Raw genomic sequence first — 27853 nt, forward strand, 5'->3', positions numbered from 1 at the left:
GGTGTGCCACCTCCCAGGTACTCCTGGCCAGCAGGCCCCACCAGGGAGCAGGGCATGAGGATACAGGGTGACAGGGGTCACCGGGGTCACTTTGCTGCCTGGGAGACTGCTCTGCAGCACTGAGCAGTAGAAAGCGTGGCGGGGCCGGGGGTGGGTTGCGGGGGACGTGTGAAATCCCAACAAGGAGATGGAGACTGCCATCCACTCAGAGAGGCATCCGCAGGGATTTGTGAATCGAGTCAGTCGCAAGGTTGGATGGTGTAACTTGTCATCAACCTGGAGAAAGTCTAAATGCCTTCACAGACATATTAGTCTGCTTGGACTACCATAATAAATACCAGAGACTGGGTGACTTAAACAACAGACGTTTATTTCTTACAGTTCTGGAGGCTGGAAGTCCAAGACCAAGGTGCCAGCAGGGTTGGTTTCTGGTGAGGCCCCTCACTCTTCCTGGCTTGCAGACGGCCACAAGCTGCTTTTTCTTTGCGTTCTCTTATGGCCTTTCCTCTGTGCATGCAGAGAGAAAGAATGCTCTGTTGGCTCTTCCTCTTCTTACAAGAACACCAGCCCTGTAGGATTAGGGCCCCACTCATGACTTACTTAACCTTAATGACCTCCTTGAAGGCCCTATCTCCAAATACAGTCACACCGGGGTAAGGCCTTCAACACATATATTTTGCGGAGACACAGTTTAGTCCATAACAGCAGGCACATGGGGTCTGAGGATCGTCTGGCCTCTGCCAGCTTCCCTGCACCTTGCTCCCTCCCAGAATGGTAGTCTGCTCCAGGCCTGACCATGTGCCTTGCCATTCTCTAAGCATATCACACACTTGCCTGGCCTGACGTGCCTTCCAAGTGCTTTCCCTCTTCCCGAAATCCCTCCTCCCCGGCCGACTCCTGCTTCCCTGAGGACCAGCGCTGTCACCACCATCTCCTCAGGAAGCCCTGGTGGACAAGGGGGCATCTGGGCTCTCTCTTCACCTCTCCCGTCACCTGCTCTCTGATGTTAGTGTTCCTGCCCATCTCTCCCTCCCCTGGCTGCTCCCCCAGGCCCTGTCTGTAATGTCCCCACGACCTAGCAGAGACTCAGTAAATATCTGTTGAACGAATTATCAGGAAAGTTTGATTTCCAGAAACACCCGTGGATAGACGTCTTCCCTCCCCAGTGGGTGCTCTGCTGCCTTCCCTCACAGAGGTCTGGGCCGTGTGGCCTAGTGAGCACACCATGGGACGGCAGCTGGTTCTGACTCAGTAGGGCAGAGTGTGATGGCCTCCCCTCCCCCAGAGTGAGTCCAGGCAGCACTTCTAGTTATGTGCACACAGAATCATCTGGGTTGCATTAGCAGGCCGTCCTGGAAACAGTCCTTAACAAAATTGAGGGCTGGGGAAAATTGGAGGTGAACGGTGGGGCCTTCCCCATCCTGTGCAGAAAGACAAAGCAGGAAAAGAGGACAGATCAAAGTGGAAATGGCCCCAAGGGAAGCCCAGTCTCTCCAGACCAGGTGTGTGTCAGTGGGATGGGTGGGTTCCAGAACAAGGCGACCTCTGCCAAACAGCAGGCCCAGCTCCACTGCCAGCAGCACAAGCGAGTGTGCACGGTTGGTTTTTTGTTTTAGGCACTAAGAGGCTCCAGTGGCCTTTAGGTTTCTGACGGAAGCAAGGTGAGAGCAGGGGCAGGCTATGTTGTCCCCCATTGAAACAAAGTGAGCCATTGCACCAGGACCACAACAGTGACTTTGTTTTGTGCATGTGTGTCTGTGTGTCTGTGGCTGAGCAGCTGGCCCCCCATGAGGCCTGGGAGCAGCAGGAGCTGAGGGCTTGTCTGCGTTGGCGTCGCCTCCAGGACGAGATGCAATGCTCCCCCGAGGAGATGCAGGTGTTAAGGTAAAGCTGCATTGTGATCCACAGCCGTCTCATTGCCCTCCTTCTTTCCTTCAAGATACCTCCCTGCCAACTGATGATATCTGCTGTGTTTCCTTTTTAAATTAAGTTGGGGTGGGCTTCTCGTCCCCCAGATGTGATGGTTATGTTCTAAGTCTTTCAGGGTGTGCGTTTCGATTTGCCTTCCGACATTTTCCTGGTGACTGTTTAGGAAAAAACTAGCATGAGGCCATTTCCGGGGGTCAGATCCTTCGTTTGAAGTTCTAATAGTCACTTTATGTGGTGGCTGTGGACGTGGCGAGGGTTGGGGTTTGGCAGCCTGGCAGACAGTAACTCTATAAAGCCAAAGGGGAAAAAAATCTTTAGGAAAATATTGATTCCTAAGTGTTTAGTGGTCACAGATGTGTGTGTCAATGGGCCCTTTTGTTTCCACCATAGCCCAGCGGGAAGCCTCTGCTGGTCCCCTGTGCAGCAGGATTCCACGGCCAGCTCCTGAGTTTTGTTTGTAGACTGTGGCTTGTGGCATGTGCAGGATTATTTCATGCCATTTTTCCATGTTTGTCCCTCTCTGCTTTGCTCCTTTTCTTTGTGAAATGGTTATCTGAAACCTGGTACCTAGGCTCTAGGAGCACTGTGGTTGCTATGGCAACAGGAGCTTCCATCACCTTCCCGCCCTCCACTAGAGTCAGATGTTTGTAATCTGCCATCAAACAGGTGGGGAGGGATGGCCATCCAGGAACTGCTCCTCTCCTCGCCTGTTCTTAGATGGCTGCCCTGAAGGCCCCTCTACCTTCCCAGGCAGAGGCCTGCCTTGTACGGTTCTGCTGTTGTGGTTTGTTTTTAAATGAACACCCCCACTTCGCCTGACTGTGACTGAAGCCTAACGCAAATGCACCCTAGGGAGGGAGCTGGCTGGGACTTTTGTGCAGCACTGCAGAATGTTGGGGTGTGGCAAGCTGCACCCTTCCCACAGCAAAGTTCCCTGTGCTTGCACGCTAAGGCGGCCTCCCAAGTTGACTCATCCATTGTTTCGGAAAGGAGATCTAGCGGAGGGAAGTGGAGCGGGCCAGGAGCCAGGAGACCTGTGTTCCCGCCCTAAAGCCACTGTTCCAGCATCTGTTCTCTCGGCCAATGCTGATTGAGCCAGGCAGGACAGCTACTCCTATGGCCAAAGTGAACATGGCCCCTGCTCTCACGGAGCTTCCATTTAGCAGGGACATGGCTACAGGTACCAGCCGGTCACAGGTGGTGCACAGCACTGTGAGCAGACCGCTCAGTGATGTCCATACTAACTGGAGGGCGGCACATAAGGAGGTGGGGAATTTCTCTCTGAAAATGAGCTGCCTTCTGCATAGCCTGGCTGAGGTGGGAAAGGCCTTCATGTGCCTTAGGGACAGAAAGAAGGGCAGTGTGGCTGGAAAAGGGACTGAGGGCAGGGGCCAAGAGAGGCAGGCAGGAGCCAGGTCACACGAGCCTTTCTCCAAGTTCTTCAGAAGCTGCTCCAGGACCTTCAGCAGGAAGGTGGTATGATCTGCTCAGTGTTCGGACAGTGCTGCTCTGCTGCTGTGTGGAGAGCACCACAGGCAGCCGACGGAAAGCCAGGAGAACGGTTGCAGCCTTGCAGTAGTCCATGCAAGAGGCCCTGGAGTGCCAGTGACAGATGCAAGACGCAGACCTATTTGAAATGTGTTTTGGCCGTGGAACGGGCAGGTCTTTGGTTGATTGAATGTGGAGAAGAGGAAAATGAGTGTATCCAGAATGACTTTGAGGTTTTTGAGTTGGACAGTTGGGTAGATGGTGATCCCATTTGTGTGATGGTAAAGACATGGGGAGGAGCTTGGAAGGAAAATGAAGTTTCCAGCTTTGCATGTGTTAAGTTTGTGATGACCAATAGATATTCAATATTATGAACTTTGGAGACTGCAATTCAGGAGCTCACTGGAGAGACTGGAACATTCAGCCTATAAAACCCTTTAAATCTTGAACACAGTGAAATCCTCAGGGAGAGAGGAAAGTGAGAGAAGAGGTCAGGAGGAAGAGGGGGAGCCAACAGAGGATTCTGGGGAAACCATTATGTGTTTCCCCAGAGAAAACCAGGGCACCAGGGGCCATGGAAGCCAGAAAAGAAGCTGAGGCAAGCAGGTGGGAGTGGCTGATGTTGGAAGCTGCCTGGGGGATGAAGAGGGGTGAAAGAGAGAGAAGCGGGACTACATAGGTGGTGGAGAAGGAAGTCAGGCTGAAGTGGACAGGAGCATGGATGGGAAGTCAGGAAGCGGGGCTGGTGACTGTAGGCTCTGTGAGAGGGGGTGTGCTGGCCCAGGAAGCAGGACTGGGAAGGTAGCCGAGGGACATGAGGGCCAGAGAGGTTTGCTTTCAGGTAGGGCGCCCAGGAGCATGCTTACCTGCGAGCTGCCTCACTGTGCAAATCCCTTCACCTCTTAAAGGCTCAGTCCCTCCACCTAAGAGGTCATTTCCATTACGTCTCTAAGTCCCTTTGATCCCTTTGGTTCTGCATAACCATAGTCCTTCAGTGGGGTAGGGGCATCTCAGTGAATGTGAGTTTTGATGAACTATGTTACCAACTTGTAAGCAAGTTAGACTGCACCCTGGGAAGTCAGTTCACACATGAGGAGGGCCTCATCTCTGGCTTCCCTGGAGCCTGAGTCAACCCAGCTTCTGATGGCCAAGATCTTTTCCTTTGTGTGTGGAGTTGGGAGAACAATCTAGTATTTTTAGACCTTTGTGCTAGACAGCTTTTTATGGCATTTGCTTTTCTTTGTCTTAGTATTCAGAAATTTTGTTTGCCTAAATTTAGACTAACCATGAATTGACTGCATTTGAAAGGCTTATTGCACATCAATAAGGAAAATATTGTTATCAGATGTACTTACAATGAGGAGGAAATGTTTCCGAACCTGCCCTGAATTATGTAGTCTAGGTTTCGTTTACTCCTATCCCCTAGAATTCTCCCTTAAATGGACACAGAGAACCTGGAAATTATTGAAAGTAAAAGGAAGAACCAGACTTGTAAAAATTTGTTCTCAGATTTTGTTTTCAATGAGACCTTGGGAAAGAAGTCCCTTAAAAACAGTCACAGATGCTATCTTGTTCTTTCTTTCAAGATGCCCCATGGTCTTGAAATGATGGGCCATAACAATGTAAAAATCTGGCTTTATGTCTTGATAGGTTTCCACATGTTGGCGGACACGGTGGAAGCCTCTCTTGAGATCTTTGCCACACTGTTCAACATGTTTGGCCACTCTCTCCTAAAAACGCTTTCTTCTTAAAGCACTTTCTCCTCCTGGCTTCTGTGTGTCTTACTCTCCTTGAGTTCCCTCTGCCTCTGTGGCCAGTCCTTCCTCACCTCTCTTGCTGGCAGGTTAACAGTCTCCACTTCAATAGCCCAAGGCTCAGAAAGACTGAGTAACGCTGTCTAACCTCCTCTAGCTGATAAAGAAGAGAACGGGGATTTAAACCCAGGGACGGAAACCCTTCTCGGTTCCCTATACCATATTCCTGTCTTCAGGGAACTGAGAGCATTTAGTTGCATTAAAACAAAAACAAAAACAAACAAACAAAAAAGCCTGCAGGTATCTTGGGCTCTGGAAGGACATACAGGTCAGGGTGAAAAGTATGCTTGGTCCAAGCATCTTTTTTCTTTTAACACATGAAGTAAGTGTCTTATTATTTTAAAAGACATTGAGAAAAAGGAACACTCAACATTCTCTTGGTTATAGATACTGGAGTATTAACAAAGTGAGAAGAGAAAAACTAAAATTTTGTTTGGCTCTGACTTATTAGTTTTAGTAATTTATAAGAACAGCTTTCCATTTGTGCCTTCCATACATCCACTGAGTCGTGAGGTCTCATCAAGTGTTTCTTTTTTTCTTTTCTTTCTTCCTTTTTTTTTTTTTTTTTTAAGACAGAGTCTTGCTCTGTTGCCCAGGCTGGAGTGCAGTGGTATGATCTCTGCTCACTGCAACCTCTGCCTCCTGGATTCAAGTGATTCTCCCACCTCAGCCTCCCAAGTAGCTGGGACTATAGGCATGTGCCACCATGCCCGGCTAATTTTTGTATTTTTAGTAGAGACAGGGTTTCACCATGTTGGCCAGGCTGGTTTCGAACTCCTGACCTCAAGTGATCTGCCTGCCTCGGCCTCCCAAAGTGCTCGGATTATAGGCGTGAACCACTGCGCCCGGCCCAGATGTTTCTTAGATTGACTTTGCTGTGTTTCCTTTGCATCAGATGTGTCTGAGATTGACTTCCTTGTAAGTCATTTGTTAACAGGTTTCTTGTGTTTTCCTAGCCTTCTCAGCCTTCATTGGCTAGAGAGCCTGTAATGTGACTACAGGCTTCTGAGGCAAGACGATTTGCTCATTTTCAAAATGTTAGGGGTCACATGCCATTTTTCATTTGTTAGTTATTGAAGATGTCTTTCCCACACATAAGACCCCAAGGACTCTCCCAGACTCTTCATCTCCTCTCTGGCCCTGGGCAGAACTCTTCCCCAGGCAAAGTCTGATTTCAGTGTTCCTTTCTGTCCTGCCACTGCTCAGCTCTCTCTTGTCGTCCATCCCCTGCCTACAAGGTCCCCTCCTGACTCGTGCAGCAGTGGTGGCTCTTGCCCGAGATGCTTGGGAGCTTCCTAAAGGCTCGCCATGCCTCCTGTCTCCAGGGTGCAGCTGGATTCTGGCAGCTTCTGCCTAAGTGCTTTCAGTTAGCACACTCTGACAGGCCCCAGGGATGGAAGAGCTAAGGTGGCAGGGTCAGAAGAAATCTGTTGTTTTTTATTGTTTGTGATTTATTATGACTTCCCTTTTTTTCTGGATTCATTGTTAAAGTCAAGCTCCTGCTGAGAAAAACATTAAAATGTATCGCTTTAAGGAGGCGCTGACAGGCAGGAGTCTATGGAACTCTTAATCTTAGCTGCTGCCTCCACTTTGATACAATGCTAGATAAATGCGAGCATCTTTCCCTAACCTTCCTCCTGAATGCCTCATCCCTTGATCACAAAAACATCCCTTAATAATAGAGGGAAAACCCCAAGTATGTAACCCTATCCATAGCCAAAATAAAGTCTGCATGCCGCAAGTGTTGTGAATTTGTATGATGCCTACTGTACATTCCACTTAAAATAGGAAGCCTTTTTTTATTTTTATTTATTTTTTTTAAATTTTTTTTTTTTTGAGACGGAGTGTCACTCTATCGCCCAGGCTGGAGTGCAGTGGCATGATCTCGGCTCACCGCAAGCTCCGCCTCCCGGGTTCACGCCATTCTCCTGCCTCAGCCTCCCAAGTAGCTGGGACTACAGGCGCCTGCCACCACACCCCGGCTAATTTTTTGTATTTTTAGTAGAGACGGGGTTTCACTGTGTTAGCCAGGATGGTCTTGATCTCCTGACCTCGTGATCCGCCTGCCTCGGCCTCCCAAAGTGCTGGGATTACAGGCGTGAGCCACTGCGCCCGGCCATATACCATCTTATTTTTAAATTGAAAGCTTGCAGGCTTCAAGGAAGAGTCTGATAAGGAGAGAGGAAAATCTCAGTTTCATCTGCTTTGGTGGCGGAAGCTCCAAAACGGAAATGTCCTGGGGCCTCTGCCCAGTGCACCAGCTACCTGAGGCCCTCCTCCACCAGGACCTGGCTCTGTCGCCACCCACGGTCCTCAGTCCTCAGCCCTCCCTCCCTTCCCTCTCCCTCCCTTCCCTCTCCCTCTCCCTCTAATGGCTGACTATGCTCACACTTCTCCCATCTTTTTTTTTTTTTTTTTTTTTTTTGAGACAGAGTCTGGCTCTGTTGCCCAGGCTGGAGTTCAGTGGCGCGATTTCGGCTCACTGCAACCTCTGCCTCCGGGGCTCAGGTGATCCTGCCACCTCAGCCTCCGGAGTAGCTGGGACCACTGCTGCACCCTCATCTAATTATCAAAACACTTCTTGTCTCCATTCCCACAGCTCTTAAGAACTTCCAGTCCTCTGGAATCTGCTTTCTGCTCTCACCAGTATAGGAAAACTGTTTTTTCCTTGGCTCATTGTGCCCTGACAGTCACCATATTATGGAAGCAAATTTTAGTTTTAGTCTTATGAGACTCCTCTGCTTTGTTTGGTACTGTTGACAGCTCTTCTGGAAGTTTCTGTCACTGGCTTTTGTGGCAGTCCCTCGCCTGATTCTTCTTGCCCTCTGTCATTCCTCCTCCATCTCCTTCGGGGTCTGCCCTTTGCCTCCCTGTGTCTTCAGAGCTGGTCTTCCTCGGGGCCTCCACACTTGGCTGCGTGTCCTCCCAGAGTGGTCTCATCTAAACCTCCATCTTAGGTGGGAGTCTCCAGGTGCAGACCCTGATGCAAGGTGTATGGGAAAGAGATTTATTAGGAATTGTTCTGATACGGGTTGGCTGTGTGTCCCCGCCCAAATCTCATGTTGAATTGTAATCCCCAGTGTTGGAGGTGGGGCCTGGCGGGAGGTGACTGGATCACAGAGGTGGTTTGTCATGGTTTAACACCATCCCCCCCTTGGTGCTGTGGTCACAATAGTGAGTGAGTTCTCATGAGCTCTGGTTATTTAAAAGTGTGTGGCACCTTCCTCCACCAACTGTCTCCCTCCTGCCCCAGCCATGTAAGACGTCCTGCTTCCCCTTTGCCTGCTGCCATAATTGTAAGTTTCCTGAGGCCTCCCCAGGAGCTGAGCAGATGACAGCGTCATGCTTCCTGTACAACCTGCGGAACCGTGAGCCAATTAAACCTCTTTTCTTTATAAATTACCCAGTCTTGTGTATTTCTTTATGGCAATTCAGGAACAGACTAATATATGTTCCCAGGAGGTGGAAAGGCAAGGGAAATAGAAGTGAGGAGGCCAAGCCAGGGTGCCGTGACATCAGGCCAGGTCACACAGGGTTACTCTGGAGGAAGCATGGGTCACCCTCAGTTGTTCGCAGCAGGCAGTGGACCCCCAGGGTGCATGTACCCCTGCACTTGTCTCATTGGTTGGAAAAATGTACAGTCCCAGGTGCTTCCAGCTCCATGTGTTCACAGGAAAGACAGGCTTAGGCAACCCCAGGGCCACCCTCTGACAAAGAGTCGCAGAGAGCATGCCAAGGGCTGGTGTGTACACGGGTGGGGTGTGGGCATGGCCGGCCGTACCCCCTTTTAAGCCAAAGGCTCCCAAGTCTCCACTGGCAGCCCCACTCTCTCTAAAGATCAAGTGTGAATGCTTAACTCCCTGTTGACATCTCTCCTGATTACCCCACAGGCATTCCTTACTGATCATCTCCTCTACCCTGCTTCATCTGCTCCCCTCCCATAGAGTTGTACTCATCGCTGGTGGCACAGGTCCATCCACAACAGGGTAGGAGCCTGGGAGCTCCAACTCCTGCCTCTCCTTCACTCTTCCCCTGGGAGCCGTTGCTAACTGCCAATTTCATCTCCTAAGGATTTCCTCAATTCAACTCCTCTTCTCCACCCCTAATACCACTGTCTCTCTCTTCACCACTTGCTTGTAGCAGTCCAACAGCCCCAAAGTGTTTTCTACTTCTGGTCTTGCCCTTCCTTGCTGCCACCAGAGAGCTCTCCTTAAAACACCTCATGGTTCTGCCACCTCCTTGCTAAAACTCTCCAAAAGCTTCCCCTCACCTGCAGGAAAATCTTCAAGCCCCTTAGTGTGGCATGCAAGTCCCTGCACATCACCTCTGTCCCCCATCTCATCTCTTGTCGTTCTTTGCTTTACCCTCTCCCTCCAGGTAGCTCAGAGACCCCTACTGTGGTAGTCAGCTCGGGCTGCCATAATAAGTTACCAAAGGCCAATGTAAATTTATCTTCCCACAGTCTGGAGGCCAGGATCCCAGATCAAGGTGTTGGCAGATTTGGTTTCTTCTGAGCCCTCACTCCTTGGCTTGCAGTTACTGAGCAGAAAAAACAAACTGTTTTTCATCTGCTCTCACTCCACAGCCATCAACAGAGAAGACTTCTGTGGCCAAATGTGTAGGAGGTTTCCCCACATACCAAGCAAGCAATAACTTCTGTAGTGGACACCAGCTGGGTGTCCTCTAATTCAGTTTAATTCTGACACTGTCCAGAGCATCAGATCCCACAGGGTGAGGGCTCAGTCCCACAAGACTGCCCTCCACCTCCGACACCAGTCACATGCCCCAGGTTGTCTACCCTGTGTTTTTGACCAACCGGCTATAAATTGGGGTTCCCATGGCTGGCGCATTGGGTTTATTAATTTGCTAGAGCAGCTGACGGAACTCAGGGAAACACTCACATTTACTCCTTTATTATAAAGATATTACAAGGGATACAGGTGAAGAGATGCATAGGGTGAGGTATGAGGGAAGGGGTGTGAGGCTTCCCTGCCCTCTCCAGATGTGCCCCTCTCCCTGCGTTCAGCTATCCAGAAGCTCTCCTAACCCTGTCCTTTTGGGGGTTTATGGAGGCTTCGTTATACAGACATGATTCGTCAAACCATTGGCCTTTGGTGGTCAACTTGACCTTTACCCCCCAGCCCCTCCCCGGAGATTGGGGGGTGGGGCTGAAAGTCCCAACCCTCTAATGCTGCCTTGGTCTTTCCAGTGACCAGCTCCTCCTGAAGCTACCTAGGGGCTGCTAGCCACCCATCAACTCATTAGCATACAAAGGCATAATTGTGAGGATCCAGAGGATTTTAAGAATTATATGCCAGGAAACGAGGACAAAAACCAAATATACACTCCACAGTGACAGCCACCTTCTCGCTATGTCCTCAAGTGGCCTTTTCTCTGCGTGTGCATGTCCCTCGTGTCCCTCTGTATGTCTTAATCTGCTCTTCCTAAAGGACACTAGTCACATTGGAATAGGCCCACCCTGACAGCCTCATTTTAATTTAACTACCCCTTGAAGCCCTCAACTGCCCTATCTCCAAAGACAATCATATTCTGAGGTACAGGGGGATATGGTTCCAACATATACATTTGGGGGAACCCAGTTCAGTCATAGCTCCTACCATCTGCCTGCTCTTTCTTACCTCCATGCCTTTTAAAAATGTTGTCTCTATTTAGAGTATCCTTGCTTTGCTGCATAATTCCATATCATTATGACTCATCATTATGACTCAGCACAGATTGCATTGCCTTCCCAGAAAGTCTCAGACCCTATCCTAATGTAAGCTGCTGTCCCTCCTCTGTACTCCTAGGCTCTCTTCTCTGTCCCTCTCTGATCTTACTACATGATTTGATCATTCTTTTTATGTTTACCACATTAAATTGCCAATATTTGACCATTTTTGCCCTACAAAAACAAATTTCTTTTTTCTTTTTTGAGACGGAGTCTCGCTCTGTCGCCCAGTCTGGAGTGCAGTGGCATGGTCTCGGCTCACTGCAACCTCCACCTCCCTGGGTTCAAGCGATTCTCCTGCCTCAGCCTCCCGAGTAGCTGGGACTACAGGCACGTGCCACCACACCCAGCTAATTTTTTGTATTTTTAGTGGAGAAGGGATTTCACCGTGTTAGCCAGAATGGTCTCGATTTCCTGACCTTGTGATCCGCCTGCCTTGGCCTCCCAAAGTGCTGGGATTACAAGGCGTGAGCGACCGTGCCCGGCCAAAAACAATTTCATATGGTCCAACCGAATACATATCTCTCTTCTGACCCTCAGACTTTTGTCCCTAGGGATTATGTCTTGTTTCTCATTGCACGACAGTGCTTGGCACTGAGAGGGTGCTCCGTGAGTGTTGAAAAAATGAATCTCATAGACATGATGTCTGTCCCTGAGGTTCTTTATACGTTATTTGGAGAGCTGAAATACTGGTCACAAGATAGATAGGTAATCCTAGGCTACATCCTCAGAGTTCTAAGAACTGAGAGTTTACTATTGACAGGTTTAGTTAGAAAGGGCTACAGGGAGGATGTGAGGCTTGAGCTGGGATAGTAAGAAAGGATACCACTGAGCTTGGTGAAGAGGCAGAGGGAGAGGAATTCAAGGAGCAAAGCCTGGTAGGCATAAAAAGGAATGGATTGTGGATGTGGACATTAACATGAGAATGGACTTGCGGGAGAGGACAGCCACGAAAAGAACCAGTGAGACTGAAGGTGGGCCAGGCAAGGCTAGGCTAAGTCATGGAGCTCCTCGGATGCCAAATTGAAGAACTCGTATGTGATCCTCTGGGCAATGGTGAGGTATTTTAAGTTCCAAGAATGACATAATGAAAGCAGAGTTCTAGGAAGATTACCCAGCGTTTGGGATAACATGTGATCAAAGAGAAAGAGTCTAGAGAACAAATGGAATCAGGTGGCTGTGTGAGGAACAGAGGCGTAAGTTCAGAAGACCTTGGTTGGCCTAAAGATCTGACCGAATTGTTCATTTGCAGCTATCAAAAATGGATTGAAAGAAGGCTTCTAGGCTGGGCGCGGTGGCTCACGCCTGTAATCCCAGCACTTTGGGAGGCCGAGGCCGGCGGATCACAAGGTCAGGAGTTCAAGACCAGCCTGGCCAATATGGTGAAACCCCATCTCTACTAAAAATACAAAAATTAGCTGGGCATGGTGGCAGGCGCCTGTAGTTCCACCTACTCGGGAGGCTGAGGCAGGAGAATCACTTGAACCTGGGAGGTGGAGGTTGCAGTGAGCTGAGATCATGCCATTGCACTCCAGCCTTGGTAACAGAGTGAGACTTCGTGTCAAAAAAAAAAAAAAAAAAGAAGGCTTCTAATAATACAATGTAAAGCCATCCCCGTTGTATATAAGGATTGACCCATTAAAAGAAAGGTTAAATTTGGGGGTTCTGTGAAGTTTGTGAGTCTTTGAAAAGAGGGAAAGACAACAGCCCATGTTCCTCCTTGGCCAAGGTCTGGTTGATCCTGCCTCGTGTTAGGGAGGCATCATCTGAGGATATGGATTGAGCTCCACTCCAGAGCTCATCCGCCCTTGGTCTTGACCCAGGATGGTAGGATGGGGTTTATGAGAATGGCTGCCTGGATGAGTTCTGACTCTACTACAGGTTCAGAATTTCTAATATGAAAATCTGAACAAAACTTCCTGGGCAACAACATGACCACTAATGGAAAATTTCATACCTGATCTCATGTGATGGTGGCTCCCAGTCAAAACTTTGTTTCATATACAAAATTATTTAAAATAATGTATAAAATTACCTTCAGGCTATGTGTATAAAAGGTACTCAGTATCCTCGGGGCATTGGTTCCAGGACTGCCCCCATACCAAAATCTCAGGATGCATAGTCAGCCTTGTGCAACTTGAGGAAACAGAAAGCTGGTCCTTTGTATCTGGGGGTTCCACATCCCTGGAGTACTATATTTTCAGTCTGAGGTTGGTTGAATCTGCAGCTGATTGAATCCAAGCATGGAGAACCTGAGGATTGGGAGGACCAACTATATATGAAACATAAATAAATTTGTATTTTGACTTGGGTCCCATCCCCAAGATATTTCATTTGTATGCAAATATTCCAAAATCCAAAAATATCGGAAGTCCGAAACACTTCCGGTTCCAAATATTTTGGATAAAGGATACTCAGTCTTTACACACATTTGCTGTGTGGCCTTGAGAGAGTTACTCAACCACACTTAGCTTTAGTCCCTTTAGCTGTAAAACAGGGATGATTAACACAATAGTTTCTACCTTATAGGTGGATGTGAGGAATAAATACAATGAATACATGCAAACCATTTAGAACACGTATGTTAAGTTGAATCACAGGGAATTGCTGTTTTGGCGGATCTAAAATGAATATTGTCAGGGCCAGGTGCGGTGGCTCATGCCTGTAATCTCAGCACTTTGGGAGGCCGAGGCGGGCAGATCACTTGAGGTCAGGAGTTCGAGATCAGCCTGGCCAACATGGTGAAACCCCATCTCCACTAAATACAAAAATTAGCCGGGCATGGTGGCATGCCTATAATCCTAGCTACTCAGAAGGCTGAGGCACGAGAATTTCTTGAACCTGAGAGGCAGAGGTTGAAGTGAGCTCAGACTGCACTCCAGCCTGGACAGCAAAGTGAGACTCCATCTCAATAAATAAATAAATAAATAAATAAATAATAAAATAAAATAAAATAGAAAGAATATTGGCAATTTCCTACAGTTCAGGTACTTAACACGTTTGATGCTATCATCTATGTCCTCTGGCACTTGGAAAAGGTTTGTCAAACAAGTGGCAGAGGGCACAAGGATACAGCCCCCACAGCCAGCCCCACTGCCCCTCCTGGCTTATTCTGATTTCCTCAGCCTGGCTCGTCCCCTCATGTCTGCAAGGCTCTGGAGCTGGGCCCATCCCTTTCCCTGCTGCCACCCTTCCCTGGGGACCACACAAGGCATCTGCTCCTGTCTCTTTACCAACCAGAACATGGAAACACCTCCCTCCCTTCCTGACAAACATAATTGGCTGGAATGTTCAAAAAGTTAATTTTACTAATTAAGAGAATGTTAAAAAAAAAAAAGTGCAAGAATGCCTGGTTACAAATGTAGAGCATACGCATAAAAGGAAAGAGTCTGAAAGTTCAACAGAGATGCTCAAGCAAATCGCTAGAGGTAAGAATTGAATGAGCAGCACTTCTAAGACTACCCTTCTGGAACCTACATCTAGTCCAGCCCCTCTGAAGGGCAACCCTTAGGTCCCCTCTGGCTCTTCTCTATAAAGCTCCTCTGGCCTCTGTTCAAAATCTCACCACTGTCCGGAGTAGAAAAAAGTTCTTGCCTTTATGGCTTTCGAGAGTTCCTACCTAACCATTGGCCTGTGCCTCTCCTAAGGTCTCAACTGTGTGTCTTAGAATTCCTGCCCTACACCTCTCTATGTCAGGCACGTGGGATCCCCCTACCCACTCCTGTCTGTCTAGTGTGTTTATTTGAACCACATGCACTAACAGGCGACCTGTGAAGAGTGTTTCTACCTGTTCTTGATAGGAGGATGCTATACCTATGCCAGCATTTTCTGAAAAACCTTAGAGCTCTCAGCTAGCCAGAAATGGACTCTGCCCTTTCCTGTTTCAAAGGTCAGCTCCACCCGCCTGAGCTGCCCACTCAGTTTGTTTCCTGTTAGAGGGACACCATCAGCTCTCAGCTCTTTTAAACAGCAAAGATGACAGACATGTCCTGAATAATTGAACTCAAATAACCTTCCCTCTTTATTTTTCCAGACCATTTCCTGGTTAGTCAGCACTCAGGTCTTTCTAAGGGGAGGAGAATTCTCCATAGACCCCTAATTACATATTTACAGTACTTGGTGTTTCATTTTTGCAATAACATCTAGTAGGGTCCTTTTTCTTTATATAGAAAAACATAAAAAAGCAAGGCATTTCATAATCACTGGTGAGTTAACTTTGGTTAATTTGTTTCAAAGCACATAGTAAGAAAATTCAAGCAGTTTAGAAAAGCATAAAATTCCATTTACTACCACTGTAGTCCCTTACCCAAAGATAATTACTGCTACAGTTTTCTTGTGAATCTTGGGAAAGTAAATTTTGTAAGTATACATGCATACTTCCATATTGCTGCTCCATGTAGCACTGATTCATTATAATGCTATTTGACTATAAAATATTTCATACAAAATTATTCATGTACATATGCCAATCCATAATAATTCACTCTTATTTTGCCCATCCTAAGGATATCTTATGCACTCAGCCAGTGGGAAGAATCACTGTGTACATTACATGTTCAGCTAATGAGCGTTGGTTTCCCATTCAGAAAAACTCTCATCCAGTGAGTGCTTTCTCATGTAACGCCAAATTCACTTTGTTCCACAGAGTATTTGCTTACTTCCTGTGCCCCTTTTTCCTACCATTTAGTTTGTGTTTTGGCCAACAGTTTTGATCTAGAATGGACGACAAAAACTGTACAGGTATTCTTCTGGACCTGCCGCAAAGACATGAAAGAAGAACATCCTGCTAGATGTTACAAATCCGCTTTACAGGACTTCTTGCCCCTTTCAAGTCGATGGTTGAGGACAGAAGGAATAAGAAACAGGGACCGTACTATTCAACATTGTACTGGAGGTTATAGCCAGGGCAGTTAGGCAAAAAAGTGAACTACAAGGCATCCAGATTGGAAAGGAAGAAGTAAAACTGTCCCTATTTGTAGACATAATCTTCTGTGGAGTAAATCCTAAGTAATCCTCCAAAAAAATAATTAGAGCTAATAAACAAGTTCAGTAAAGTTGCGAGATATAGGATCAACATACAAAAAGTTAGCTGTATTTCCATACACTAGCTAAGAATAATCTGAAAGTTAAATTAAGAAAAATTCATTTACATCGCTTGAACCTGGGAGGCAGAGGTTGCAGTGAGCCAAGGTTGTGCCATTGCACTCCAGCCTGGGGTACACAGTGAGACTCTGTCTCAGAAAAAAAAAAAAAAAAATTCATTTACAATAGCATCAAAGATAATAAGGTACTGATTCAAAATGGATCAAAGACCCGAATATAAAAGCTAAAATTATAAAACAAATAGAAAAAATGTAGATGTAAATCTTCATGATCTTGCATTAGGCAATAGTTTCTTACATACTAGACACTGAAAGCATAAGCAACCGAAGGGAAAAAGAATCAGTAAATTGGACTGCATCAAAATTAAAAACTTTTGTGCGACAGAGGACTCCATCAAGAAAATAAAAAGACAACCTACAGAATGGGAGGTAATATTTGCAAATCATTTATCTGTTAAGGGACTTGTATTCAGAATATATAAAGAACATTTACAACTCAACGATAAAGACAAATGACCCAATTAAAAAATGGTCAATCTGGGCTGGGCGTGGTGGCTCACACCTGTAATCCCAGCACTTTGGGAGGCTGAGGTGGGCAGATCACTTAAGGTCAGGAGTTCAAGACCAGCCTGGCCCACATGGTGAAACCTCGTCTCTACTGAAAACACAAAAATTATCCAGGTGTGGTGACACGCACCTGTAATCCCAGCTACTCAGGAGGCTGAGGCAGGAGAATTGCTTGAATCTGGGAGGTGGAGGTTGCAGTGAGCTGAGATTGTGCCCCTGCACTCCAGCCTAGGCGACAGAGTGGGACTCCATCTCAAATAAAAAAAAAGAAAAGGATCAATCTGGCTGGGCGCAGTGGCTCATGCCTGTAATCCCAGCACTTTGGGACGCTGAGGCAGGCAGATCACTTGAGGTCAGCAATTCGAGACCAGCCTGGCCAACATGGTGAAACCCCATCTCTGCTAAACATACAAACAATTAGCAGGGCGTGGTGGCACTCACCTGTATTCCCAGCTACTCGGGAGGCTGAGGCAGGAGAATCACTTGAACCCGAGGGGCAGAGGTTGCAGTGAGCTGAGATTGTGCCACTGCACTCCAGCCTGGGCAACAGAGTGAGACTCTTATCTCAAAAAAAAAAAAAGGTCAATCTAAGTTGACATTTCTCCAAAGAAGATATGCAGATGGCCAATGAGCACATAAGATACTCAACATTATTGGCTATCAGGAAATACAAATCAAAACCACAGTGAGATACCACTTCATACCTACTAGGATGGCTACAATGAAAAAGACAGATAATAAATATCAGTGAGGACTTGGAAAAATTGGAACCCTTGTTCACTGTTGGTGAAATGGTGCAGCTGCTGTGGAAAACAGCCTGGCGGTTCCTCAAAAGCTTAAGCATGGAGTGACCATATAACCCTGCAATTCCATTCCTAGCTAAATAACCAAAAGAAATGAAGAACTCATATGCAAATGTTCATAACAGTATTATTCATCATAGCCCAAAATGGAAACAACCCAAATGTCCATCAACAGATGAATGGATAATCAAAATATGTTATATCCATACAGTGGAATATTAATCAGCCATAAAAAGGAACGGAGTACTGATACTTGCTGCAGCAAGGGTGAACCTTGAAAACATTATGCTCAGCGGAAAAAGCTGGACACAAAAGGCCACATACTATATGATCTGATTTATGTGAACTGTCCACAATAGGCAAATCCATAGAGACAAAAAGTAGATTTTTTATTTGAATTTTTTTATTTTGAGACAGGGTGTCACTCTGTCCCCGAGGCTGGAGTGCCATGGCACAATCATGGCTCACTGCAGCCTTAACCTACCAGTCTCAAACAATCCTCCCACCTTGATCTCCCAAAGTAAGAAGTGGATTAATGGTCAGGGCCTGGGTGGAGGTGGGAAGGAGACTGGGGAGTGACTGCCAGTGTGTATTTGGTTTCTTTTTAGGGTGATTAAAATGTTCTAAAGTTGATTATGTTCTAAAGTTTATTGCACATAATCAACTTATGTGCAGCTCATAAGGTTGCACAACCTTATGAGTATACTAAAAACCACTATATGTGAATTACATCTCAATTTTTTAAAAAAGAGAGAGATTGATGGAAATCATTTGATGTTCTCTACTGTCTCATAACACCCCTGTAGCCTGGTGGGGTTGATCAACAATCATCTGGAGGAGACATGGAAAAAGAAATTAGGGCAGGAGGCGACTGGTGACGTCCGAGGTTTGGATGAGACCCACGGGGCCATTTCTAGCGTTGGATGGATGGAAGACATCTCCATAGGGTCTGTGATATAACAACCCCATGGAATGATAATTCATTCCCAAGAAAGCATCCCTCAAGCACAAGTGTATACACACAAGACTGTGTGTTTTATCTATGCCATGCTATACCTCCCATTGTCCTCTTAATAATAGAATCCTGGCTAGTGTTCTGTCATCAACACAGCGAATTATTTGTTTTTTTTTTTAACTGCTGTGGGTATTCCCAGATATGAATGTTCCATTACTAACCATCAAACATTTGTTAACCATTGGGTGTCATCATGGTCATTTCTAGTTTTTTGCTTTCACAAACAGTGCTATGGTGAATGGTCTCACACTTACTGTTAGATGCACTGCATGTGAAACAGAAGACCCAAAGAGCACACTGTTGCTGGCAAGGCTGAGAAGAGAGCTCCTCTGCTGAGGACTCGTCCTCTTGTGCATCCTGGTATGTACTGGGCTGAAAACCAGGCAAGCCCTCCACCCCTGCCGCTGCCGCCCCCATGCCTAGGGCCGTGCTGTCCTCCACTGAGGAGGGAAAAGTCCTTCTCCAGCTCCCACGGGCCATCTGCTCCTTGTTGAGTCATCAGATGAGGCGATCCTTCCCATTACCTCAGCACACAGCGCTGCACATGCTGTTGGTGTTCAAAATGGGCTTCGAGCCTCCTCTTGTAAAATGAAGCCAATGTTTGTCTCATTTGCCTCTTTCCAGAAGAAGTCGTGATTTTTTTTTTAATGCAATACAGAAAAAGTTTTCCATTTTTATTCTTTCTACTTTTGCTTCCAGTAATTTTCAGGTTCTCTGTATTCCTGTGTTCTGAATGTGTATGGCACACCAGCAGCCTGAGTTATGGCTGAGTCACGATGATCACCTTAACCCTGATAGATTAACCCGGCTTATGGGGAGACCTGTCTCAGCACATTGCACAGCTCTCCCCGGCCCCAAACAGAACACTGTGAAAAGTACAGTCAAGGCCTTGTACTGCTTGGATCCTATACTCAAAAAGTTAATTCTGTCTCACAATATATATTTAATACAATTCAGTTTAAGCTTCCTCTAAACAATTCATTTAGTTTAGTTTTTTTAAAATGAAAACCACACTTGATGCTGATTTAGGAAGGCCAAAGCTATGTAGCAAACCTCTTAACTCTACTGAATGGATGAATAATGTTTTCCTTCACATGCTTTATCTGAAGTATATTCTGGGCTGTACAGTCTCTTAAAATTGTAGATATTAGAGTCAGAAAGGACCTTAAAAGTGATTTTGCCTAACCTTCCCTGTACCTGACAGATGGCCACTCAGCTTCTACCTGAGCAGTTCCAGGATCCAGGTCTCATTGCACTAGCAAATGGCAGATTTCCTGTGCTCAGCTTCTACCTGAGCAGTTCCAGGATCCAGGTCTCATTGCACTAACAAACAGCAGATTTCCTGTAGGAAGAGCCTGATCCTTAGAATGGCCCTTCTCAGATTGGGCTGGAGTCTGCCTCCTGTAACATCTGCGCAGTCCTCTTAGCTCTTATCTCCGGAATTGCACAGAATGCGCCTTGCTCCCACCAAAACATCTACGTATCTGAAGGCTCTTCTTTCTTTTCCTGACCAATAGGTCACTTTTTTGGGTGAATTTAGCATATATACCGCATGCCTGGGAGAACGTTCGCTTTTTTGGGCTTGGTCCTTGGTTGTTCTCTTTGTTGACAGTGGTCTTCTCCAAATGTGACAACTGAACTGAACACAGCCTGCTTTGAGGCGCCACCCATGAAGCATGGAGTGGAACTGTTATTGCACCCCTGGATCTGGATCATCCAGAAAAGAAAGGACAAGTGTTCATCCAGTGGGATTCACTCAGATACATATACCATGTTTCTTTTTTGTTGTTCTTTTTTTTTTTTTTTTTTCGAGATGGAGTCTCGCTCTGTCGCCCAGGCTGGAGTGCAGTGGCGCGATCTCAGCTCACTGCAAGCTCCGCCTCCTGGGTTCATGCCATTCTTCTGCCTCGGCCTCCCAAGTAGCTGGGACTATAGGCGCCCGCCACCACGCCCGGCTAATTTTTTTTTGGTATTTTTATTAGAGACGGGGTTTCACTGTGTTAGCCAGGATGGTCTCGATCTCCTGACCTCGTGATCCACCCGCCTTGGCCTCCCAAAGTGCTGGGATTACAGGCGTGATCCATCGCACCTGGCCTTTTGTTATTCTTTTAAGAGATGGGTCTCGCTCTGTCGCCCAGGCTAGAGTGCAGTGGCGCAATCAAAGTTCACTGCAGCCTTGAACTCCTGGGCTCAGTGATCCACCCACCTCAGCCTCCTGAGTAGCTGGGACTACAGGTGAGCACTACCACATCTTGCTTTGTTGCCCAGGCTGGTCTCGAGCTCCTGGCCTCAAGGGATCCTCTGCCTTGGCCTCCCGAAATGCTGAGATTACAGGCTTGGGCCCCTGCACCCAGCCCCATATTTCATTTTTACATTCAGTATGATACACCTTGTCATGGCAGTTCTACCGTTCCAAGTCCCATGCATTTTTCCTCCTTAATATCATGCTTTGAGTGCTTTCAATATGCCAAACACTGTCCTAAGCATTCTATGTACATTATCTCATTTGATCCCAAAATGGCCTTATGAGAGAAGTGCTGGTACCATAGTACCATTTTCCTCCCCATTTGATAGTGGAGGAAGCAGGTGCATGGAAATATTAAGCAGTCAGCCTTGTCTGCACAGCGAGTAAGCAACAGCACTGGGGTGAAAGCAGAGGCGCATCTGACCCCGGAGCCCAGCTCCTAACTGTTCCTCTCCACATCACCTCCCCCAGCGGGATTCCCATTACATTTGCATTCCTCCTGTTGATCCAGCCCACCCTTGTGCTTACTATGTTGGAAGCCACAGCAGTCACCTCCTGCTACATGTTGAGTTTACAGAAAATTAAATATACTAAATATTTTTCATAGGCAAACAGTTAATTTTTTAAAAACTCTTTCCCTCTATTAGATATTTTCTTCTTATTCATTGGATCCTTAGTTCAGCCTGCGGTTGCTGTTCTTGACTGTGGATGCTGTCAGTCAACCAGGTAGACTCCCAGCTATAGCTCATAGGCAAATCTGTTTAGCCAGTAAATCACCATTCCTTAGGCACAGCCCTAAGGACCTCCATCCAGGTTATAGCAAATAATTAATCAACACCCTTGAGGCTCTGTTTTTTAGCCTTGTATAAAGCCATGAAACAACTACCATATGCTCACCGTTGCATGCTCTCCACCACATCCATTCTACTAGCTGCCTTGCAGAAGTCAGGATGCCCCACTGAATTTCTGGAATTGGCCCTCAGGATCCCATTCTAACTCTTGTAGTTCATCATTTTCTCTTTTAAGTGCTTACAAACTGTTCAATAACGTCATCACAAATATTGCCCCCCCCCATCTCTTATCTTTGCAAATCGGAATAGCTGTCTACCTCCTTCAGCTTCTTTCTCATTGTCTGTGTGAATTGATCCCCCCCCAGAGATCTGTGATCACATATATCACAGGTGGAAGCTTTCAGAGCTATAGCCTGTCCCTCACCTGGATTTGGAATGGGAACTCCTTTAAAGGGTGAAGGAGCCCTGTCTACCAGTACCAAGCAGCAGTTCCCACATATTAGAGCTTGTTCTACCATGAGTAGCTTGGAAATCATTCTCCTTGGCAAGAAAGTTGAATCAAAATGGGAGTTGAGTCATTCTGTTCTTTCTGCCACCTCTTGGCACCTGGTCTTCCTTATGCTCCCAACTTCACCTCCAAAGCCCTTTTTGTTGTCCTGGGCCTTCTCCACTAGCTCATCCTGAAGTTTTGCCTTCTTGGCAGTCATTTTACAGCCTCCCAGCTCTCTTTATGTAGTGTGGGTTTTTCCTTTCTCCAGCATCCCATTCAACTATTGTCCATGTTCTCTGAAAACCACCCTTAGCAGAAACCGCCTGTGCAGTCACATGGGTGTCTTGGCTCTCCGTTTTTCTCTGTCTGTTTTGAGAATGTGTCTAGATCATCGCTTGCTCTGTTGAATGGGGCAATGTAGCACTCAGACCATTGCATTGATTGGTTTCTTATTTTTTCTCCATGTGGCGTTTTGCTTCTCAGAGGAATTTCTGATACATGGGCAATCAACACCTGAGGACATTTTGGTTTTGTGTTGATACTCATTGCTTTTCTGAGTTTCATCTTTCATTTTCCTACCCTGATTATTAAAATGTGTGGAGTTTGTTTGCATTTTCCACAGTTCTGCTAACTACAGAGTTTCTCCTTATCACCTTCTTTAGCAGCCGACCTGGGACGCTGAGACTTCTTATGGGTACCCACCACTGGGTCCTGTCACTATCAGGAGGACAGAATAAACCTTCTTTATTTTCCCATGGCTCCTCAGAGGGATCCTCCTCCTGTCTTAAATCATCTTCGCAATTGCCTTTTTCAACACCAGGAGAATATCTTTCTGTGTCTGCTGCAGGCTGATGGTCCCGGTGGAGAAGCCCTTCCTGCTGGGTAGCTGTTAAATCCATTTTGAAAAGCATACAGACAGTTACACCTGCCAAATACCAGCGGTGTTGATACAATACAAATTTATTAGTTAAAGGTTTATTCACAACCTTTTGGTAGCACTGCAAATGCTAGTCAGTGGCAAGTGTTCATTATTCACAGTTTATAGATAGGAAAATTGTCACTGAAAATAAACAGTGAATAGAGAATTCCTGTGCTTTCATCATTCTGCCTTCATTTTTTACCCAGAGGTGTCTTCGTGGAGCAGTGTAGACCAAGGAGATGAGTGTGTAAGGAAGATGCCCAGACCTAGCTTAGTAGGACTTTATGTGGCTCTTGAAATTTGTTGTTTCTTTTATTTATTTTCTGATGATGATGAGTCAAGGAGCAAGCTTAAAGACCAGCCCTTAAAGGGTTTGCATTCAAAATCAGCAGTCTCACCAAGGGAGAGTATAGGCTACATTTGTGTGTGGTGTCTTTAAAACCTTTTCATTTTGGAATAGGTTTAGACTCCCAAGAAATTACTATAGTAGTAGAGTGAGTTCCTGTGTCCCCTCCCCCAGCTTTCCCCCATGACAGCATCTCACGTGCGTAACTATGGCGCCATGTCTTCTTAATGTCTTTGCCTGTCAGAGGAAGGTTTAGTTGATGCTGCTGGAGCCTCAGTCAGAACGTAGTCGGAACACAGAACACAGATAATGGCCACATTTACATTGAGCTACTGAATGCCAGGAGGAACTCTGGCTGAGTGCTCTGGTGCCACTCAGCTCTGGGAGCTGCCCCAGTGACTCTTACTGTCACCTTTTCACAGATGAGGGAGCTGGGCTGCATGGGGCTTATGTTCAAGATCACGTGGCAGTGGAAAGACTTGGGTCCAAGCCCTCACCCAGTGGTCATGCTGCTTCCCCTGCAGGTCTCACCTGTGCATCTGGGGCTCAGATGGGCACTGTCAGGCCAGTCTCTACACAAGGGTCAGATTTCACTTCCTCCATTGTTGCAGGGTGAGTGAGGTCCTGCTCTCAAAGCTGTCAAACCTGGTGGGGCAGCTGCGACTAATAGAAACACTGAAATGTTGAAATGCTCATTAATTCCCTTCTGTCTCATTTCTGGGATGCTTAGTCCCTGGCTCAGGCGTGGCAGCAGCAGGTTTATAGATGAAGAATCTCTTGTGGCTCTCATGCTGACTGCTGGGAGTGTGAGAGGAAGAGTGCTGCTGGAGGGCCCATCTGGGTGGGGGCAGAGCAGCGGGTGGGTGTTCAGACCCAGCTGACATGCCAGAGGACTGTTCAGAGGCATTTTCCCAAATCCCACCCTTGGGGTTATCCTGCAGGATTGGACCTTTCTTCAGGAGGCCTGATTCCAAATCAAATCATTATGTATCAAATATCACTGCCACCTGCCCACTCTTTAAATATCCACATCGCCTCTGTGGTTGTGGTGGAAAAGGAAGGCGTGGGGAAGGGAAAGGGCACGTCAATCTCAGTTGTTGCATTTGGTGCCAAGTGCAACAGAAACCAAGGGCATTTGAGCTCAGATGACCTTGGTAACTTGATCGCTCACATTCCATGTATTCCAGCCAAAGAAATAAACACCAGAGTGTAATGTCTAAGAGATACTGAACACTTTTGCTTTTATGGAATGCTTGCACATGACCTGAGCCTCACTGCACACTTTACAGGTGAGGAAGCTGAGTTTCAGGGAGGGTAAACAATTCCTCTAAGGTTCTCCACTTAGTACTTGGCACAGCCAAGATGGGGACCTGGATCTTGGGGAGGCCCCAGACTGTAGCAAGGACTTTGGTGTTCTGTGGACCTGGGTTCTTACCTCGACTCTGCCACTAACCAGTTTTGTGGTCTTCTCTAGGACTCACTTTCTTTAGCTTTTAAATGGGCATAAACAGGATGTGGCCTCATCAGGATCTTATGAGGGAAGAGGGTGTGATGCATAATAAGAAGAGCTTGGCTGAGTACCTGGCACAGAGGATAACCAGGAAACGTTAGCTGTTAGTACTAGTCCAGTTAGAAACGAATCTGGCTACAATTATTGCAGCAATAAAGCAATGGTTGACTTAAACAAATGGTAGTTATCTTTCACACACAATAAAAAGTCAGAAGGCAGGCAGCCCCAGGCTGGCCAGGAGCAGCATGATGCTAGTAAAGGCTGTTTGCCTTCCTTCAGTCCATTCTGCTCTCCACAGAATCCTGGTTTGCTGCCTCGTGGTTGCAAGATGGCGATCACCGCTCCATCCACCGGGCATGTGGGGAAGAGGTGCGGTAGCAGTCACATTTTCTCCCTTTATAAGGAAAGCAAAAGCTTTCCCAGAACCCCACCCCAGCATGCAATCACAGCAGACATCTGCTTCTTTCATTTTGGCCTGGACTAAGTGCCACAGCTGCAAGGGACACTTAGAAAATGAGCATTAACTTTTCAGATTCAGTCATACAAGTGGCAAGGAGGAAGGCAAATGAGAATGGGAGTAGACTGACCAGTTGGATTTGCCACAGCCCTTCCTGCCTCTCACACTGTCATTTAAAAAAAAAATTTTGCATTGGTCCTCAGGTGCATAGGGCTTAGTTCATCCTAGTCATGTGCTAGTGGCACATGAGTGGCAAAGCCCCTTTTCTGGACTGACGGCCTTTCCTGCTCACAAGTGTATGCTGTTTCATGTACGTGCATCGCTTAAGTTTTTAAATGAAACATGACATAGATACATTAAAGTGCACAAGTCTTTGCTAGATGGCTCAAAGGATTTTTATGATTTATCCCCATGAAAGTACATTCAAATCAATCTATAGAACATTCCCAGCATCTCAGAAACCTTCCTATTTCTCTGCTCTCTGTCAACACTCCCTCCCAAGGTGACCATTATTCTGATCTCTATCCCCATAGGTCAGTTTTGCCTGTTCTTGGATTTCATTGACATGGACTTGTACATGTGTATGTGCACTTCGTGGACCTGACTTCTTTGGCTGACCTGTGAGAGTCATCTATGTTACTGCGTGTGGTTGTAGTTTATCTGCTTTCTCCTGTACTTTGTCTCTACACAGACCTGGTATAAGTAGCATTGTGAGAACCAGAGTAGCACAGAGATGGAAGTTTCCTGTTTCCATTCGTGGAGTGTCTTTTCCTCCTAGAAACCACCCCCTCTGATTTCTTGCAAAGCTTGCCTGTGCACTGCCCTCTCCAGCACCAAGCTGCTATCAAAGGAATCTCTTGGGGACTTGTACATTGGCTTTGAATGCTGTCAGCAGGAAGAATTTTCTTGAGCACTTCTTCATTTGGAGAGGATGGAAGAAGAGAGTTAGAGAGGGATGCTTTCGGGAAGGACATTTTTAGGCAAAGGAAAAAACAGCAACTGAAGGCGTCATTGGGAACTGGAACCTGGAAGCCAGCCTTTTGAGCAGAGATTTACATCATTCTTCTGTGTTCCTCCCCTTCGAGCAGTCTCAATTCAGGGCTCAAGGGCAAAAAAGACGCACGGCAACTCTGCCTGTCTTAGGGCTGGGCAACCTAGTTTGAGTTCAGACTGACTCTTGAGAAGTCTCCCTTCCCCCAGACAGTGGGTGATGTGCTTTCCTTATCAAAGCTAGTGTGGCTTTCTTACAAAAACATTGCATGGCAGGACAAACCTGAGAGCAGTGAAAAAAGCTGATTCTTTTCAGGGGAGTCTTAAATGAAGATGAAATGGATTAGTTATTCTTACAAGTGTGGGCATGTAGGTAAGTCAGGGATCAAGTAGAAAAATGAGAAGTATGCAGTTAGCTTTGATGGTTTTCATCATCATCTTTCCTTTAGGTATCTGCTGATTCTGTGCCTTGTGTCTGCTGGGCTAATGCCCCAGAGTATTCAGCTAAGACTTAATCAGGGATCCTGTTTGCTAAAATGGAATATTTTATTAAGTTTATTAGGTAATTTCTGTATCCCTGGCCCTTGCTAGGGGCTTTGCAATGTATTATTTCAGTTATTCTCCGCAGGATCAGGGAAGGTGGGTAGGATTATTCCCATTTTGCAAGTGAGTAAATGAAGGTTAGTAAGTAACAGGTAGTAAGAAGTAAGGCTGCTAGTCTAAACTAGGTCTCATATTCCAAAGGCTGCATACCTTCTGCACCACCACACTGCCTTTTAAAATAACCCCTTGCTTTTCTGATGCACCAACCCTCTCGTGGTTCCTTGCCTTCCTTCACCTCAACACAGCACTCCTCAGTGTTGATCCAGTGAGTGGCCGGTTTTAGAATAGCCGAAAGCTGTAAATACCTCCTCACTTATTTTGATTCAGCTGTTGAAGCTATACTGTAACACTGCGCAAATCTTTACTAGATGGCTTAAAGGATCTGTTATATTTTATTTAAAATATTTAAAACTTTAAAGCCATAGAGCACAGTGGAAAAGATCTTCATGGATAATAAGGAGTCACTGGTTTCAGTCCTAATGTCACTACAAATCAAAACAAGGCATAAGGCTGGGCGTGGTGGCTCACACCTGTAATCCCAACGCTTTGGGAGGCTGAGGTGGACGGATGGCTTGAGCTCAGGAGTTCGAGACCAGCCTGGCCAACATGGCGAAACCCCATCTCTACAAAAAATACAAAAATTAGCTGGGTACGGTGGCAGGCTTCTGTAATCCCAGCTACTTGGGAGGCTGAAGCAGAAGGATCATTTGAGCTCAGGAGGCAGAGGTTGCAGTGAGCCAAGATCGCACCATTGCACTCCAGCCTGGGTGATGGGAGTAAAACCCTGACTCGAAGAAAAAAAAAAGACTTTGAGTGGACCATGACTATCCAGTCCAATCTTTTGGCTTCCCTGGGCCACATTGGAAGAAGAAGAATTGTCTTGGGCCATATATAAAATACGCTAACACTAACGACAGCTGATAAGCTAAGAAAAAACTTGCAAAAAAATCTCGTAATGTTTTAAGAAGTTTATGAATTTGTGTTGGGCTGCATTCAAAGTCATCTTGGGCCACATGTGGCCCACGGATGGGCTGTGGGTTGGACAAACTTAGTGTA

At 46.5% G+C, this 27853-nt stretch overlaps 1 protein-coding gene across 14 annotated transcripts in view; it reads left to right on the forward strand.

Moving 5' to 3' along the window:
- Window positions 1-27853, forward strand: part of AOPEP (aminopeptidase O (putative)) — a 430010-nt gene that overhangs the window by 208411 nt on the left and 193746 nt on the right. For 10 of the 14 annotated variants that reach the window (XM_054502563.2, XM_063649702.1, XM_063649703.1 and 7 more), the window contains exon 7: window positions 1778-1884. The exons of 3 other annotated variants lie outside the window; for them this stretch is intronic. In XM_054502563.2, the coding sequence (XP_054358538.1) occupies window positions 1778-1884 (107 nt within the window). Of the gene's footprint in view, window positions 1-1777; window positions 1885-8484; window positions 8721-27853 lie in introns of those variants that run through there. One more of the 14 variants, XM_054502573.2, reaches the window with a different exon arrangement.

Source organism: Pongo pygmaeus, chromosome 13 (genome assembly GCF_028885625.2).
Source record: "Pongo pygmaeus isolate AG05252 chromosome 13, NHGRI_mPonPyg2-v2.0_pri, whole genome shotgun sequence".
In the NCBI taxonomy this organism is placed as follows: domain Eukaryota; kingdom Metazoa; phylum Chordata; class Mammalia; order Primates; family Hominidae; genus Pongo; species Pongo pygmaeus.